At 41.3% G+C, this 19,837-nt stretch overlaps 2 protein-coding genes across 5 annotated transcripts in view; one reads left to right on the top strand and one right to left on the bottom strand.

Moving 5' to 3' along the window:
* The window catches only part of LOC108680019 (potassium voltage-gated channel protein Shab), a 92,784-nt gene that overhangs the window by 40,946 nt on the left and 32,001 nt on the right, over window positions 1–19,837 (bottom strand). The gene's annotated exons all lie outside the window — the stretch shown is intronic.
* Window positions 6,511–19,837, top strand: part of LOC108680018 (potassium voltage-gated channel protein Shab) — a 42,607-nt gene continuing 29,280 nt past the window's right edge. For all 4 annotated transcript variants that reach the window (XM_018168773.2, XM_018168772.2, XM_018168771.2 and 1 more), the window contains exons 1-3: window positions 6,511–6,770; window positions 14,977–15,880; window positions 16,579–17,064. In XM_018168773.2, the coding sequence (XP_018024262.1) occupies window positions 15,677–15,880; window positions 16,579–17,064 (690 nt within the window). In that variant the 5' untranslated portion in view covers window positions 6,511–6,770; window positions 14,977–15,676. The remainder of the gene's footprint in view (window positions 6,771–14,976; window positions 15,881–16,578; window positions 17,065–19,837) is intronic.

The following is a 19,837-nucleotide window of genomic DNA, read 5'->3' as shown; positions in this document are numbered from 1 at the left end:
GGGGGCGGGCTTTTTAACCCTAATGACCTCGGGTGGGAAAAACGCTCTCTTCTTCATTACGTGCAATTCTCACAACGCACACCAGCACACGAGGCTATTAGATATAAATTTACTAGATACAAGTAGTTATTAGATGCCGAATGTTAAAATGTCGAATTGGAAGTTCATTATTTCATGTGAAATCATCATTCAACATGCCAGGGGCAGTGAATTGGTATGAAATCTGCCTTTTATCGCATAATGAGTTGTCGTTCATTGGCAGGCCGACCATCAAACACTGACCGACTCACAATGTTTTTTTTTCTCTAACGCGGATGTTGTTGTTTCCTCTCCTTGGTCCTGTAAGCCGTCGAGATTGATGCGGTGAGGTTGGTGGAGCCAAACAAAATCACCTCCCTGGTGATGACCTCAGCCACACTATAGCCACAACCACACTAACGTGATCATGTAAACTATCACCAGGGATGTATCAACAGCAATTAAAAATGATTCAACAGCATCGACATCAGATTGCATTGACAGTAAATCGATATAAACAAAAACGCCCATCACCATCAAAGGTTCCAGCGCAGTCAAGTCAGGGATTCAAGTTAACAAAACTTGTGTCAAATTTATTATTGTTATTCTTTGCTGTGACATCATGTAAGACCATTGAACAGCAAAAACCACAGCAACCAGTTCTATGATAATGATCGCTGCGGCAGTAAGGCAGGCATGTGAGTGGCAGCAAAACCACAAGAAGTAAACCAAAACCATAGTTGCCGAATGTTGCAGCAAGATAACAAAGCCTCCCGGAAGCAGCACCGTACTGCCTTTAGTGCTCTATTCAAAGTGTCCTCAATATCCAGTGAGATTAATCGGTTAGAACCTTGACTGACCTTCCTGACCTTCTCACGATAACACGTGTACCGACTGTTTTTTTTTTCATTTCTAAAGCTATCTTGAGAGTCTTGAACCAAAGCCCAGTTTTGAACACCACAGATGTTTGCATTTTGTTGGTAATAGACACAATTAGGTTAGACCGTATATTTATTCTAATTTAATGATTCTGGGCAAGACCCCACTTGCTTTTTGTACTGTAAATTTTCTTTCTCTTGCTTAGAAAAAAATTATGATCCTCAATAATGAAGTTCACTGAATATTCTTGCCTCGCTCGATGGAGCCCGGCCATTCCTGATAGCAATCAATGACATCAACAATAACCACACCATTAATCCCTTCATCAACGATTACAGAGGCGTCGTTGTTGGCATCAACTTCATTTGAAACCAGTTATACAACTTGATTTAAATGGGTGGGGTGGCAAACTGGTTGATGATGGACCAGCACATACCTATTCCAAAACCCCATCAACGGCCCCACCCTGAACGAAGTGAACAGCAGCACGACAGACCCACTTAGAGGGCACGGAAGTTCCAGCAGCACAAGTGAGTTCGTCAATACCGACCTGAATAATTGATGCCTGGCGTGACACGGAGTGTAACCCTTCCTGTCGTGTTCACTGCATCGCCACAAACACCACCGACACTCAAACGAAAACACGCAACTTTGCTCCCAGCTCTAAAATTGACACTGTTATGAATACACTGGACAAAATAAAGGGCTAGAATGTATAAGTGACTTGGCAAGGCCTTGTAAAAAGTTTCCAACGTTCGTCAGAGTAATTTCTTTGAACACTACAGAGTGTAGGTTAAATTTTCGAATAGAAAAGCGACTTCAAGATCGAAGATCTAGTGGTCGCTGGGGCAACGGCCTAAGGCAACTTCCCTATCTAACTTTCTACATGGTTGAAAATATTGTAGGAAACGAATTGGTATTGAAAACACGTAGATTCTATTGATCATTAATGTTGCATAAATGAGAAGAAACCTCTTAAGAAATCGATACCTACATTGAAATACTGAAGCACTAAGCACGGTTTAAAAATGTTTACTCTACTCCGACTAGAGTAAACTGCAAGTTATAGATCACCGCCGGTACAAGCTTTTATAGAGAAAGGATGATAGGTACATATGAATAAAGAAACAAAAGCAAACTAAAGCTTATAAATTGAGAGCACTTTAATTATAAAGTCTCAAAGAGTCTCAATTAATGGCTCAAGGGCATTCAAACCTTGAATGACACACAACGACTTGAGTATATTATTACACGAAGAATTCTAACATAAATCATGTCTTCATGTTTTTTACTGAAAATATCAGTAAATATATAATTAGTCGCTAAAGGTTGGAAATACATATCACATTTATTTTGGAATAATAACACCCAGTCTGAAAATGTGACACTGATATATGCACTGGAATATCTATTCTCCGCAATATATTATGTACGAATATCGAATAAGTCATGAGGCCTTGTAGCCAAAAGGTACAGATAATTTCTTATTTAATGCTGTGCTATACTCTAATGAAAATTTTACGGTGAGAGCATTCGGTTACTTTGTGGTATGGAGGGAATCGTGTAGCATGATGATGAAGTCTCCTGGGTTCTGTACAGTTACACTGTATACCATTCACACAACATTGATGTTATAATTCAGCATAGAAATAACACTATAATATTCGCCTCAGAGTTTCCGAATTTATTCTTTAATTTGATGAAACCTCAATCACTAAAAGTTTTCTTCACTGAATGATACGCTAATGATACGGCTCGCTAACATTTTTTACAATATTTTAATATATCATTATTCATTTTGAAATAAATTAACTTTTGACGTAAATGAAAATCATAGTAGAAGCTAAAATTCATGACTGATTGAATTTATTCTTTTGTATTATGAAATTCATCATTAGAATTGCTGCAATTTTAGCTTCATTTTCTCTTAAAAAAACACTCATGATGCTTTACAAGATAAGCATGGTGCACTTAAGGTTATGTAGTCCAGGGTCGAGTTCTGCTTTTTGATCGTCATTGCAGGACATACACACATTCACACACACATAAAAAACACATTCTAACGTAATACAGTTTGCAATGATTTATGTATTTTCTTTATCATTTTACAAAATTGAAACATTTGCAGCACGTTAATGCCTAGATTCCAAATACCTTGATAGGTTGCGATCTTATGTTTCTTCGTGGCATTTGAGGATATTTGTGAAGAATGCTTTCAATTTCGTATATATCCTGCGCATGATATTCACAAGCTGCAAGCACATGAAGGTACGGTATCAATAGTTATTTAACTGACCGCAATGTAATGCAGATTTAAGAAATTAGTATAAGATGGCAGAATTAGCTTGCTTAAGCACGGGTGCTTAATGACCAGAGATTTCTTCAGTGATTTAAATTATCAGGATCGAATAATATTCTGCAGATGACGATGGTTGATCAAAATGCAGGTTCAAGGAAGTAATTTTAATTTGTTAATGAAGTTTTGAATGTGACAACTTTCATTTTCAAGTTATAGGAAGTATTGAATACCGAAATTTTAGTGGAAGAAGGACGTAGAATTCTTCATAATTTGAACTACAATGGAGTAATTTGAGTAATTACTACGACATTGAGCAGCCGTTTATCCTGCCACCTGAGACAAGCTCGCAACCAGTCCAGGCCTCAAAGCATCACAAGCGAGTAACTTCATCTCAATATCCGCGATGAATTCAACAGGTTCAGTGACACCATCGACAACGTCAAACTCAACTAGACTGTCACTTGCACTGTGCTTCAGAAACCCACAAGCATCGTCATCTTGCAGTGGCCGACATCATCCGACCGACGATAACTGAGCCCTCATCTCTACGGATTGGATTCTAGCTATCAATCTTAAAACCACCGGATATTCTGAACTTTGAGATTGTTTAGGAGTTATTTTCACGGTTCCAATTTTTAGTATTGTGTCATATTTACGTGCATCATGTGCTTATTTTCACCAAAATTTCTGTATTAAATGCTTTCTATACTGTAACTTGAACATGAATGTTGTCACATTCGAAAAGGCGTTAATAAATTAAAATTAGTTCATAAAACCTGCATTTTGATCAACTAACGTCTTCTGAAGAATATTGTTCGACCCTGAAAATTTAAATGAATGAATTCTCTGGTCATTAAGCAACCGTGTAAAAACAATATTTAAAAATTGTACATATGTACTGCCATTGGTTAAAATATTGACGTACAGTGGTCTATTTAAATTGTTCTGATAATTTTGAAAAAAGCTTAAATTTCTCGTCTATTTTACTACTACTTAGTAATGGAGTCTTAAGATACAATGAGCTAAATCATTAAAGTTTGTCATGATCCTAAGTTTATCATAGTTTTCAGGCCTCTGAATTGAGGGCCAAAGTTTGGAAGAAGATTCGAGTTTGGCAAGCCAGCCATTCCAGGCATAAAATCCTGAGGACCATTTGTCTCTCCATCGCGAAGTTTTCCATTGGCCAAGTCTACGGTAACTTCACGCATCAAATGAGCCAAGAAGACGAGAATCGTTAGCTTCTACTTTATGCGCTCCATGAACGCGGACTGTTTAACGGCAGCTGTAGCAAAAATGATGTTAAATGTAGCAAGACGACATGGGCCAGGGGATTTCCCTTTAATAGTTAGTTTCATGAAGCCCTGAAGCCCAGACCCTCTAGTAATGTGAAGTTGAAATAATGTTGAATATGAGTTATTTCGTAAAAAAAATTTTCAATTTAGAGTTGATAACGTTGAGACTGGCTAATCTTATTGAGAAAGCGTCTAATCAAAATTATTTCAACGTCCGAAGACTGATGGGACCTGAGGTTTGGTGGCTAAATAGTAGCTTGTCTACTTGGGTTGACATTTGCCCGCTCGCATCTACCATCGTAAGCTGCCATCTTACACGGCGGTCTTTGCATTTGTAATAAACAACGGAAATTCAATTGAATGGCCGATGACTGGACAGCAGTCGGTCGAAGTCAATAAGGCTGTAATTTTTACTGGTGTATGCCATATAGCTTTCGCTCACCTATGCCTCCTCAAATAAATATATATGAAAAATACCATCAACGCGGTCATCTCTGCAGAAAAATCAACGCTGCTTTCTGTAACGTATAGCGGACATAAAGATAAAATTCGAAACAGCTCTTCTAGGTTTTAAAGTTGGATTTTCATCGGTACGGGCGATGATTAATAAATTTTTAGTACATCATTTAGGCGAGCCTAAATATTATACCGCTTAACAATCTAAAGAATGATCGAAGCCAAAACTATTTGAAATTGCAGATAAAAATTTTTATTTTGCAACAAATGCTGATTCACAAGGTTTGTCTATTTTGAGGCGGTTACTTCATTTACGAGGGATTTTATGGAGGCGTCATCCTAGTAAATAAATTTCGTGGCACCAACGGAGAGAAGAATGAAATTGAGAGCAAGAAGATGAAGACTAGAATTGAATAATCATTGGTGAGTTCAGGTGTTATAAACGGTCTGTGCATGGCATCTTCTTCACAGTCAACCCGTTATCAATCAATATAAATGTCGTGGCAGCCAATCCTTCAGCGAGCTGACGGCAAAGATAAAATCTACACGATGGGTTGACGTAATTCTGCGCCAATATTACGTCACAAATTTGAGTCAACACGAAGGGGCCTCCAAAAAAACGGTTGCCATTCATTAGTTTTGAGAGGTCACTGGACCAATTAACTTCAGGCACCAATTAAATTAGCATATTCAAATTAGTGGCTCTTAGGCGGCAGAAGTAATTAATTACTGGCCGGCTCGGTGACAGCGTAAATTATTAAATTAAATTTATTAATCATTTTCAATTAATTACTTAAAATTAATATACATCTGTGTTGTCGGGAGATTTGTATTATAACGTCATTTTAGAACTATTGATCATATGAGAACTTCCGATCATCACCAAATTTACAATCTTCTCAGAACTTACGATCGTTCAAGTACTTACGACTGTTTAAACACTTAGTATCGATTTAAAACTTTTGAAATTTTGGAAGACGCTACCATCTCGCAAACTTCGAACCCTGACCTGTAATGATCCAAGTGTTTGAGACGGATTGTCGGAAACACGGACGGATTGTTTTTTCAACATTAATGTAGGCGCGACATGAACAATTGGTGCGAGAAAATTCTCTTTTACTTATATGGAAAATTACAAGAAATTTTGGGAACGTCAAGCTATAGTATGACTAGCACCTAGGCATGAGCCGGGATACGGCCTAGAACAACTATAAACGATGTTCTCTGGTCATATTTCTCGGAGGCCGTTAAAGTGACCGTTAAATTAGCTGTAAATTGTCAAGCGCTTCCGCAGCTGTCACGACCGCAGCTGCGCTCGAGCAGCTGCTGCGGCTGCGAGTGTATGTGCAGCTGCAGCTGCGAGTGTATGTACCGCTGCTGCAGCTCCGGACACTGCACCGTGTCACGGTAACGCACGCATCAGGCCCGGACACTGTACCGTGTCACGGTAACGCCGGCATCAGGCCCGGACACTGCACCGTGTCACGGTCTGGTCCACATGACCCGGGGTCAGATAATTGCCGCTTGTTTGGTGCAGGTGAAGCCATGCCTCAGTTGGCACTGGCACTCCGTGAAGTGAGGTCGCGCAGCTCTCACCTTGCCAAGGCCCGAACGTATATACACGCATGCATCGCCTCAATATATTTACATGGCTCTAGAAATGGCGAGGTGCGCGAGAAAGCTGATCTGATTTGTGCCAATGGTTACAACTCAGTGTGGTGTGGTGTAGACAAAGAGTGATGACAGTGGCCGCGCAAAGAGAAGGTCTACCATGCGTTAGGGTCTTCATGGTAGAGAGAAGGTCTAGAGTGTTATAAGATTTAAAGGTACGTTATCGAAACAGGTTCTCTTTATCTTATTGCAACGTTCGTTTCATATCATGTAAGCTCTTTTCTCTCTTTCTGGTCCGGTCACGCTCTCTCACAATGCATCGGGCTCCAGAAGGCATGTAATACGTTACTACTTTGCTTTGCGTTATGATTTAAAATTGAGCGGAAAATACGCGCCAAAATGTACGGCAATTCGGAGCTAGCGCTCGCTGCCCTGCGACGGCCGGCAACTGCTTGTCCGGCGATATGGACGCCCAAAAATACCGCGTCACAAGTGTGAACAAGTCTGAGACGAGGTGGCAGAGCGATAATAATTCTTACGATGATCTTAGCTCAGTGCATACCGTCTGAAATTGATGGATGAGATCGAATAGTGCATTAAAAGCGTGGGGAGCAATAGGATTAATTTTAGATGCGGTATAAAGACCAGCCTGCCACTTACGATCGCACCAGACCTTTAAGCACATGTGGTTCAAGGTTAACGCTGAAGTCTTAAAATAAATGAGGAAAAAAGGGCAGCGCTAAAACCATATAATTCTCATGCAATTTTAAGAAATAATAATAAATAATTAATCCTCATGCGATTTAAAGAAATAAAAACATCTGGGAAACGTTAAGTTTTCCCAAAATCGTAAATACTGTCGGCATCACAGTCCCATGCATTCCGTCGACCACCTCACCATCAAACGCTGGGAATTTTCAGCAACGCCTGCACGTTCCCGACGCTTCGTTCATACTTGTGTCCGCTACAGAACCTACGATCACAGACGGTTGAATTTCAACTGCAGTCATGAAGTTGTTAGCGCATTTTCTCATTTATGGAAATATTGCACTATTGTGATCGCCATGTCCGTCTGTCTGTCCTTCCGTGAATTCACGTTTTCGTCGATGAGAAAATGCGCTCTCTGTCACTCACTGCAGTGAGTATTGAGTTATATTTTTTTTTGTTTGCTGCCGACAACATGGCTGCACATGGCGTTAATCATCCAATTACATGGGAACCATCATGACAACAAACATGAACTATAATATACGAACAAGGAATTAACTGTATGAATATCATTTCGATTATTTCAGTGAAGTCTATGATCAATATTTATAAATGGAATATTACAATTATTTCATCATTTATTGTGACTTCTATTGAAGGGTGAACTGAAATTGGGTTGTACGGAAATTTTGCAATAATATTGAAGTCAATAAAAGTTTAACAAATGAGTTTTTCTGATGTACAAATTTTGCATAATTATCAATTAATAACTTCGATGAAGTAACGAGTAATAATGTCGTTATAAATTAATAATTTCATCATTAACAAGTGTAGTCCATATTTAAACTTCACCAAAGAAATGTAATCGACACGCGACCAGGCACTGCATCACAATACCCATAACTTATTTAGTTTTAAGGCTACACAAGGCGCGAACTCCTGGCATGAGTTCATAGGAACAAACGACGTTTACAAACACGACTTTACTTGCTATCTTTACAGAGCAAGTTTCGCACCGCCAGCTCATGGTGGAGTTTTGATCCACCGCCCCACTGTGGTCAGCACGGAGTTCTGATTCGACTGAAGCAGCATTTTAATGCACGTGCGACAATAACACTGAACTTGTGATAAGATTTTTTAGTTAAACTTTGCATTTTTGATGGAATTCTTCTCTACTTTGAGACCATGTTAAGCTGCGGATGCGACCATATTTGGGTCAGCGGTATGTGAACGGGGCTTAATGGGTGAAAGCTTGTTCTTAGTCTTAGAATCGTTTTGGCGTTGTCGGTTGTTTTATGGTGGATCAAAAAATAAGTTGGACTTGGTCTTGACTGATAGTATTAAAATTCCATCACATCAATTACACTGTTTTAATTTGTTCCATTAAAGCCCGATCGAAGTGAACCGCGAGTCATAAAATATTGAATCATAGATTAGACTGGGTTTCAAAAATTGAAAGTTACATAGAAACATTAAAATTATTTTCAATAACACAGTGGCACACAGCATTCAATAAAATATCTACGATATTGACGCTCAACACGCTATAGAAGGTCTAACATCATGCCACTTAAGTCACCACAGCACATGTCGCCGGCCTAGAAGCGTTCTGATTTATACATAAAACTAAACCACAACTTTCTAGCCAGATCGCAGCAGCTTCGTACCTGATATGTAGCGCTGAATCGAACCTAACCCCCACATACCATAGGAACTGTATGATGGTCTACATGCTGTAGAGGTTCTACATGCTGCAGAGGGTCTACATGCTGTAGAGGGTCTACATGCTGCAGAGGGTCTACATGCTGTAGAGGGTCTACATGCTGTAGAGGGTCTACATGCTGTAGAAGGTCTACATGCTGTAGAGGGTCTACATGCTGTAGAGGGTCTACATGCTGTAGAGGGTCTACGTGCTGTAGAAGGTCTACATGCTGTAGAGGGTCTACGTGCTGTAGAGGGTCTACATGCTGTAGAGGGTCTACATGCAGTAGAGGGTCTACGTGCTGTAGAGGGTCTACATGCTGTAGAGGGTCTACATGCTGTAGAGGGTCTACGTGCTGTAGAGGGTCTACGTGCTGTAGAGGGTCTACATGCTGTGGAAGGTCTACATGCTGCAGAGGGTCTACATGCTGCAGAGGGTCTACATGCTGTAGAGGGCCTACATGCTGCAGAGGGTCTACATGCTGTAGGGTCTACAAAACATTCGACAGAAAACATTACTCCGTCAATCGCGTGCAAATAATTGAAGGCTCGTGGCTTTGTACAGCGCCGAGGGCTGGGGACATCGACCAGCGCTCAGTGGTCGATGCGATCGAGCACAGCCTGCGCTCTGCCTTGGCTGGAGCTTGGAGCAACTTACGATCATGGAGCAACTTACGATCATGGAGCAGCTTACGATCATGGAGCAGCTTACGATCATGGAGCAACTTACGATCATGGAGCAACTTACGATCACGGAGCAACTTACGATCACAGGGCAACTTACGATCACCGGATCACTTACGTTCACTTGCCAGCTTGTGATTACGGAAACATTGTGGTTGCTCTGAACCGGTTACAATATATTAAGTTATAAAGCATATTAAATGTTGCAACAGGTTCAACCAACTACGATCGTTTCTAAATTTGTCATTTTTAACAGTAACTTCGTATCATAAATCTCCTGGCGGAGATAACTGTCCAACTTAGATCACGTCTCTTGACATATTATAATCGGAAGTAGGGTTAGGCATGAGCCAGTGACCGGATGTCGTGGGATGAGGTATGCACCGGTCCCTCCACCCTCACCTATACGTACGTTACGCCTTCGTGTAGCTAGCTACTCTACACCTGACTGAGGTTGTTACCAGTAATAAAGAGCCCTCGTGTAGCTAGCTACTCTACACCTGACTGAGGTTGTTACCAGGAATAAAGAGCCCTCGTGTAGCTAGCTACTCTACACCTGACTGAGGTTGTTACCAGGAATAAAGAGCCCTCGTGTAGCTAGCTACTCTACACCTGACTGAGGTTGTTACCAGGAATAAAGAGCCCTCGTGTAGCTAGCTACTCTACACCTGACTGAGGTTGTTACCAGGAATAAAGAGCCCTCGTGTAGCTAGCTACTCTACACCTGACTGAGGTTGTTACCAGGAATAAAGAGCCCTCGTGTAGCTAGCTACTCTACACCTGACTGAGGTTGTTACCAGGAATAAAGAGCCCTCGTGTAGCTAGCTACTCTACACCTGACTGAGGTTGTNGGCAGGCTGTCTCTTATACACATCTAGATGTGTATAAGAGACAGTCCTGATACTCTGCTGCTCACTGCTTGTGCCTTCCTGATACTCTAATGCTCACTGCTCATGCCTTCCTGATACTCTGCTGCTCACTGCTCGTGCCTTCCTGATACTCTGCTGCTCACTGCTTGTGCCTTCCTGATACTCTAATGCTCACTGCTCATGCCTTCCTGATACACTGTCAAAGCATTTAATATAGCGCTGCCCCACAGATTTAGCTCTGCTATTATACTGTTAATACTCTCCTGATACCCTGCTGATACACTGCAGATACACTGATATTACTGTGCTCATACACTGCTTACATTGGTCATACACACTGCAGTATCGAGCGGCTGTCACTACACGCTGGTGCTTGCCAGTCACGCCCAGATACGATATCGCTACAAACTTCCTGTAGTGACATTCCTTAATCTCTGTTCTGACGATTGTTATAACGAACTCAAAGGTCTTGGGTTCCTTATGGGAGATCTAGCGATCCAGCGATGACTTGACCATGACGATTCAACGGATGGGAATGAATGTACGGTATTAGTTTCTCTACTGATTCTGTGTCTTTGCATCAGACATAACATTCAGAAAATTATCCGAGATACCTAAAGCCAAAGGCGTTTGTTTACGATCTGTAAGGAGTTAGGAGGCACACGGAGCTTCCAGCAGCTGAATGGAAGTTGAGCGGGTAGGGTGTGACATCGATAGAAATGATCGATACGCGCTAGATAAAGGTGAACTTTTTGCTCAAGTCGACTGTATTCTCTCGCATTGTTAACAGTGAAGCGAGTCTAGCTCAATAAATGGTATATCAATACGGCGAACATTAAACTTTTCATGGAAGTGCCATAGGCTTAAATAAATTTCATGCGCAGTATAGTCAGCTTCAGATATCAAAAATACATAGCCTTATCGAGCTGTTCCAGTAGACGAACTAATGTCACTTATTTGACATATAATATTGGCGTAGATGACTTTTGGAGTTTGTCGATGGTCTGTAAATGTTTCTAGCGTTACCGGTGAGCTGCCAGTAGATGCATTCGTCCGATGATAGTCTAGAAAATGTTTGCAACTCGTGATGCTGGTGAAGGGTTTACATGGGTAGGGTTGACATATGGGTAGGGTTGGCATGGGTAGGGTTGGCATGGGTAGGGTTGGCATGGGTAGGGTTGGCATGAGAAAACCCGACGTGCCAGTTGTTGCTTCGGACGGAAATACGCAGCCATCCGCTAATATTTTTAAATTGTTATGAATGGACAAAAGTTATAACGAATATTGCTAGCTTAATATTGCTTAAGGAATAAGCAAACCACAAAAGTGGTTTGCTTATTTTATTCGATTATATATTGCGTTATCGAACTGTAGCTCACATTAATATGCAAATCTCATTAATATGCAACTCGCTCTTCAGTACAATTTGGTTTTTAAATAATTGATTTATTGTGCTCATTTCATCAGTGATTCAACTTTAAATAAATTTTTTAATGCATTAGTTTCGCTAAACATCTGAGCACATCATCTGAGCACATCCATGCAGTGATAGCGTCATCTGAGCACATCATCCGAGCACATCATCTGATCACATCATCTGAGCACGTCATCTGATCACATCATCTGAGCACGTCATCTGAGCACATCATCTGAGCACATCATCTGAGCACATCATCTGAGCACATCATCTGAGCACATCATCTGAGCACATCATCTGAGCACATCATCTGAGCACATCATCTGAGCACATCATCTGAGCACATCATCTGAGCACATCATCTGAGCACATCATCTGANAGGCTGGGCAACGTGGCAGGCAGGCTGGGCAACGTGGCAGGCAGGCTGGGCAACGTGGCAGGCAGGCTGGGCAACGTGGCAGGCAGGCTGGGCAACGTGGCAGGCAGGCTGGGCAACGTGGTCGGGTAGAAATTTTACGACCGCTGCAACCGTGTCATCTGCATGCAGCTGCCGCACTCAAGCCTGCAGCTGCTGCTGATGCAGTTTTTATATCCCTTCTTTTATTTCTTTAATGGCTCTCTTTGTTTTGCAATCTATCGATAGAAACACCTCGTTTCAAGTGCGTTCAGTTGAGCGTAAATTCCAAATGTCAAGATGTCTAGGAAATTTGAGTAAAATAAACTACTAGGTGCTATATATCAGCAAGTAATATTATACACACGTAACAACAACGTGAATTCATATGATCACTGAGACTACATTGTTCATGATTTGTCAAGCAATGACGGAAACGACAGTCATCCTTATGGAACCTGAGACATGAGCGCAATTAATTCACTGTATGTTTGCTGTGCCTCCTGCTGCACTGCAACAGAATTTGTATTGTAAATTGCTGGCTGAATTACTCTTGGGCTGAAGACTAAATACTCTCGCGCATTTAATGAAAATTGAGCTTATTGTTAATGTTAGGGTTCAAGCCCTGAAGGCTAGCAATGATTGCTGTAAACTGGAGCAAAGGGCATGACATCATCCACTCGTTTCGCTTACACAAATATGGAGAGTATGACGTCATCCAAAACTGCTGGTATTCGCGAACATGGTGGGTATGGCGTCAAATCCATCAAAAATTCACATATTTAAAGCAAATTGAACAGGTAATGTTCGCACCATGATATTTTTGTCAAGCCAGAGGTATAGTAATATACGTTCCTATTATTATTGAAGATTATAAGTGATGTTAATACTAATGAGATGAAATTATAATTTATACCAGTGTTATTCAACTATTGCTACTAGAGGAGGAGTCATCCTAATCTTGGTTCAGCAAGCGTTATCTTTGAGGAGTTCCGTCACTCTGGAAATGCATTACCAGCAACTCAATTTTCGGCACTTGTGCACTTAATTTTTGGTCCCACTTACATCTTAATAAAAAATATCAATTATCGTCAACAGTGTGACGAACTAGCCGGAAATATCCCAATTACCAGTCGCGTCACCACCAAAGTTCGGATGGTCTTGTCACGTCCACCGATGATTGGGAATTGTAAAGCACTCACCTATTGGCTTAATGGGCAAGGCTTGGGCTAGACGGATTGAAACTCCAATGACAAGCATAATTCAATGTATAAAGGAAAAAAATTATAGCAGAACAAGCAGAAAGAATGATCTTTACCAACTTATGCGAAACTAGAACTAAGCAAATTAACAAATTAGATATCCTGAACGAATATTTGCAAATCGGATACGAGTCCCAAGTTAATCAATGCGTGGAGAGAAAGCTAGAGCGCATGATCCTATAACAGTAAACAAGAGTAAATACCTATGCATAACAAATCATTATGTTCACTAAAATCACAGTTTTTCACAAAGCATTTAAATTTCACCACTATCACACACAATAACTCACCCTGGCGTCGGAGCAATAATCTTACAAGATAGGAACCAGTACGCCAGTCGGGATCAGCAGCTTAACTGACGGCTAGCACAAATTTAATGACCACGTCAAAGCTGGTCGCGCTTAATCTTTGCTGTCTGATAGTCAGTGTCGGGAAATTTGCATACTACTATATTACAAACTTTAGTGATTTATATTATAGGTGTCGCTAATTATAATCTATTAGGTTGTAGCTAATACAAATTTATTTTTACGAAAATTGTTGTCTGAAGCATTGCTGCGTCTCAATAAGACAATAATGGCTTGAACAATATTCCTAAGTCATGTGTGTGAAACAGCGAACCCTAGAAATTAAGAAGTGGGAGTGCTTATATGCGGTAGATTTAGGCTTTGGTCGCTGTGATGATTTATTGAGGCAGGGTGAGGTGAAGCTGAACTGATTTGTTGAGGCAGGGTGATGAGAGTCTGAGCAGATTTGGTGANTGAGGCTGAGCTGATTTAGTGAGGCAGGGTGAGGTGAAGCTGAGCTGATTTGGTGAGGCAGGGTGATGTGAAGCTGAGCTGATTTGGTGAGGCAGGGTGAGGTGAGGCGTAGCTAATTCGGCAAGGCAGCAGGGCTTAATGAGGCCGGACGCTCGCCTAGTAATCAGGGCCGTCTACTCATTAGGCCCCTCGCTCTGATACCCAACACAGCTCCTGATAAGCAGGCAACCTACACCTTTAGGATACTGTAACTAGTGAGCCGGATTGGTACAGTAAATAGTAGAGTACAGTTTACTGTAGCGGCACACAGTTAGCGGGACTTGGTGATATACCAGTAGGTTGTACAAGGGGCGGAGCCCAGTAAGTGCTGCTATAATAGCAGATCCCAGTAAGTGGTCATAAACTCTATCAACAATCAGTAAGTGGGATTGCGGCAGAAATGAGTAAGCGATACTGAACTTTGTGATATTTTCGTGACGATCTTCCTCTTGTGATGCTATAGGTTAGGTTAGGTTAGGTTAGGTTAGGTTAGGTTAGGTTAGGTTAGGTAGTATCTTCATTAGAATGTAACGACGAGCTCTATTGCCACTCACTAAAGCTTGGCCTGTTCTTCTATTTCCGCAGAGGCAGCGGCGGTGCCCAAGTTTTACGTCTGGGGTCAAGATTCGTCCCACTTTTGGGACTAAGGGTCGCCCTCACCCACCCCCACTTGAAGAGGACGAGCGGCCATATTTTTTCCAGAGTCGCGTTCGCGAGACGAACGCGCATAATGAAACGGCATAAAACTATTCGTTTTATGGACTTTAACGTGAAAACATTGACGCAATACGGTGAAGCTAAACAGTTATACGCGTAATACAGATCATCACTAGACTTACGACCGCGTCGAAATCATTGACAAATTCACGAATTTTGAATTAGAGAATAACTCTTGTTCGTTGGTGAATCTTAATGAGATGTTAAGTGATGCATGTGAAGTGATGGCTTAGTGATGCGTGATTGCAAGCTTTCACACGTGCAAAAATAAGAATGAAAATAAAATAAAGGAAATTGTCTTAGAAATCATTCAGATATCTGAATAGTGAAAGGTTTGTGGCTGTTTGCAGCTAAGAACATAAAAATTCTTAATGAGAGATGCAACTAAAAGTTTTGATTTTATTTTACTTATTAGACACATGCAAAGTTTCAGACGATATCAGAAAGCGAATAAAAATAAATGCGAGACTGTTAACCGACTGAAATGTTTATGAAAAGAATGAAGGACACATCAAGAAGAAGATAAGGAAACATTTGCATCGTTCACAGAGCAAAAGAAAAAGGAAGGATGACAGGAGACGGTGCCACGGATGACCTCACCCCAAACGTGGGGTGTCCCCCAATTGGGGTGAGATGGGGGGACGAGCTCCCTGACCGGGGGCTGGAAGGGGACATGGAGGAGGACCTCGAGGGAAGGTTCACCATGTCAGGGATGCACAGCAGGTCCATCGTCTCCCTCCCCCCTGAGCCATTTATGATCATGCGTTCAAAGGTGCGTTACATCTTCTAGACAACCTCATGTTTCACTATCATGCGCTCAAAAGTGTGTCATGTGTTTACACCATCATGTTTCACTATCATGCGCTCAAAAGTGTGTCATGTGTTTACACCCTCTTGTTGCACGATCATGCGCTCAAAGGTGTGTCATGTGTTTACACCCTCATGATTCACGATCATGCGTTGAAAAATGTGTAATGTGTTTAAAGACTGATGTTTTTAGATCATTCACTTCCAGGTGTGTCATATCATGTTGTCCCACTCATGTTTAGTAAACATCTTTCCCAAGCTTGCCACAATGCCACATGACATAAAGTTGACTCACACGAATTGAAACGATTTTCTCATGCCACATTTTTATGTAGGTTTGATAATTTCGTTTCATTGATATGATTTGGGCAAGTTCATCTTGTGCCGACTAGGTTTTATGTACAAGATGTCCTCTTAAAGCAATGCTTAGTATTTTACGAAAAAATAGATTGTAATTAGCCTCACATTAATCATGTTTAGTAGCAATTGAATACCATTCGCCCCTAACTAAAGATAATGTGTACCCGATCGAGTTAGTTCAGCCTCACTTATCCAAACAAAAGTAAAAGCCGGCTCAACGTCTGATTCGAGTAATCAGAAGCGGTTACGACTCTAACCATTACTTAAGCGAAGGTTGTTATGGTGACGTTCCTACGCCCCTAGGCGCTGAACAGACGCGTGCAGCTGAACGTCGGGGGAGTCCGACACGAGGTGCTGTGGCGGACGCTGGAGCGACTTCCTCACACAAGACTCGGCCGACTAAGAGAATGCAACACGCATGAAGCCATCATGGAACTTTGTGATGATTATTCCCTCATAGAAAATGAGTATTTCTTCGACAGACATCCTCGGTCGTTCTCCTCCATCTTAAATTTTTACCGCACTGGTAAATTACACCTGGTGGAAGAGATGTGTGTGTTGGCGTTCAGTGATGACTTGGAGTATTGGGGTATCGATGAGCTGTACCTCGAGTCATGCTGCCAGCACAAGTACCATCAAAGAAAGGAGCACGTGCACGAAGAGATGAGGAAGGAGGCAGAGTCCCTCAAGCAAAGAGAAGAAGAGGACTTCGGCGACGGCGCTTGTGCGCCATACCAGAAGTTCTTATGGGACCTTATGGAGAAACCACAGACATCCTTCGCTGCCAGGGTGAGTTTTTTCTTCTTTCAGCCACAAGGAGAACCTCGCGGCCAATGTGGGGCTGGCTGAGTCCATCAACGATGCACCGCAGGTCTGGTATTTTAGCATCAATATTATTCGTAAATGAAGCTAACGCACTCACTTTTCAGAATTTCTAACAGATGAGCGTTATAATTTATGTGTTATATCATCTTCCTAATAATCAATGTCTTTCTATTTCTAAAGGAAAATTTCAAATACCTGGTCGTCAGACGTCGTCTTGAAAAATTTAGAAGTTATTGTAATCATTTCGCAGCAGAAAATTCCTCTGTTTGTTTACCTTTATATTCTAACTCCATATACTTGTTTTATATACAATTACCGTAGCCATTTACGGTACCTCCAGGCTGAAAAATCTAAAACAAACATTTCAATTTCCTGAACAGGTTGGAGAATAGAGCATTGTTTTTTCCAGCGATATTCTTTAGTATTTTTGTAAGTGCTTCGATTTTTCAAATAATGGAGAGAATCACGGCTTTAAAATCGCAGATTTTCTCTCCTCCGGAAGCCCAAGCTCCATAAAACGAGTTTATTGCAGCCTTTGTGTGAATCCTGACCAATATTCGCTCCAAAACTTCAGTTCTTCTTTCTGACTTCAAAAGTTTAATTCGATATGGCTCATGTTTTATGGAATTTAAGCTTGGTTTGTGATTTTATGTTATGCCTTGGTGTGAAATCTATACCCAGAATTTTGGTGACTGAGGAAAACATAATATTAAATAATAATAAATATCAGGTTCAATAATTTATTATCATATTTATTCTCAATATAAAATAAACAAAGACAAAAAATATCAGCGATTCGATGAAAGCCGCCTGGCCAGGCAAATCTGTAGTATTACGAACATATATTAGTCATCAGGTTGTTCATTTTACTGAGTTTCACTTTAATGCGGTTAACAAATCAAGGCTTTCACTTCACTGACGAAAACAAAATTACATTCTATCATCAGCACGCGATTTCATACATATAATAATGTGATTCGCAAAACATAGTTCTGTATTGTTTAGGTGTACATAATATAGGGTGCTTAACATAGGCTTGGATAATTTAGATCTGTATAATGCATGTCTTATGTAAACTAGTATAAATAGGACGCCCGGGTTGAATCAATAGCAACAATGGCTTGTGTAGAAAGCATCATGGGCGTTGCTAAGGCCATAGCTGTTACCGCGTTGAAAATCCTGGCTGGCTCATCACGAAAGCCGATATTTCCGGTATAAATTGAAATTGAGGAGGCAGGCCGCGTCTTAACTCGTCGATTAATTCAATTAGGGAAGCTTCTTCCCTTCCTCCTAACGACGCAGGACTCTAACCCGTGCTCCGTCTCAGGTTTTATTACTCCCTACACGAGAAATGCGGTGGAATGGCTACGGGCATCCATCCTGCTAGGCAGACCCCTCAAAATTAATTAATTATCATTAATTTCAGATTTTTCGATTATGTTTACCTACATTCTGTCATGTTCTGTCACGCGGAGAGAAATTTATTTTTATCGACGTTGAGATTTTCCCTACGGCGGATAAATGTTAAAGTGTCGTATGAAACGGTTTTAAAAAATGCAAAAGAAAACTCATACAACATGATTTAGTCACGAAATAAATAACACCATCGTAGTCACTAATTAGTGCATTTGAAAGCTGCGTGCGCCTATTTGTGAGCTGACGGTAGCAAAATGCTCCTCTTGAAGAAAGTGTAATACACGATATTCACGACGTGCATATGACCGTGAATAATAGCTCTTAGCCAGTATATGAGTGCAGAATTCGTTTCTAATATAGGTAGTGCTGTGAAATGCGTATTCACGGAGCTGCGCATCCAACGGCGTCAGTGTACAAGCGTACAGAATCAATGCCCACGTACACACGGAGGTCACGTCGGAGTGTGTGCCAGCGTTGGCCGAGTCTCAACGAATGTAAATAGAACCGCGATTAATTTTTTTGCTGATGATCAGCCGGTATGCAGGGCGCAAGATTAGAGCTGCCACGCTCACGCGGCTCAGAAATGCTCGGCAGCTTCCCCGAACGATCGCATCGTTTCTTCTTCAGCGATGAGCATGCCTCTGCATGAAGGCAGTTTTGCTGGCAATGAAAACGCACTGAGTCGCATTAACTGCCATTTCAAACACATTATAATAGTTGGATTATTGCAATGGGGTCGGGTTAAACGGAAATATGATTTCAATGTAGTCAAAAGCATGCAGTGAGGAAATTCTGCTTAGTTTATTCCATTTCATTCGTGCTGTTTGATAGAGGGTGAACGTAGACGGCGTTATGGGAGTTGAATTAAAGTTTGTTTAGGGCGATTGATGACTCTTTGCAAGAGTTTAGCAGCGATTATAAAATGCTACACTGGGCTTTCAATTTTACATACTAACTTTGGAATTGGTAGGATGTCCAAATGTTTTTTTAAATGTGTTCAGAAAGGAGGATGTGAGTGGTGTGCAGCAGAGGTTGATTAGAGAAGCGGTTCACTTACTGTGCATATCAAGGCTGTGTGAAGAGGACATTATGATGAGTACAATAAAGAGGCCCGTATGAGGTAGTCCGGTAGCTGAAGAAGGTCAGTTTCCTATCTAACTTTAGCGAGGAATGATGACCTTCTCAGGACTCGGCACGATATCCTGGTGATGGCAGTGAGAGGTGAGCGAGGGTATGAGGGAAAGATGACTCATATTGCAGGCCTTTGCCTGGTGCAGAGTAGGGCAGAGGGAGCGATGGCTACTGCGAACCAGTGATAAAA

Source organism: Hyalella azteca, unplaced genomic scaffold (assembly GCF_000764305.2).
Source record: "Hyalella azteca isolate HAZT.00-mixed unplaced genomic scaffold, Hazt_2.0.2 contig3434, whole genome shotgun sequence".
NCBI lineage: Eukaryota > Metazoa > Arthropoda > Malacostraca > Amphipoda > Hyalellidae > Hyalella > Hyalella azteca.
The sequence above is the reverse complement of the archived record's forward strand: the minus strand, read 5'-3'. Positions and strand labels throughout refer to the sequence as shown.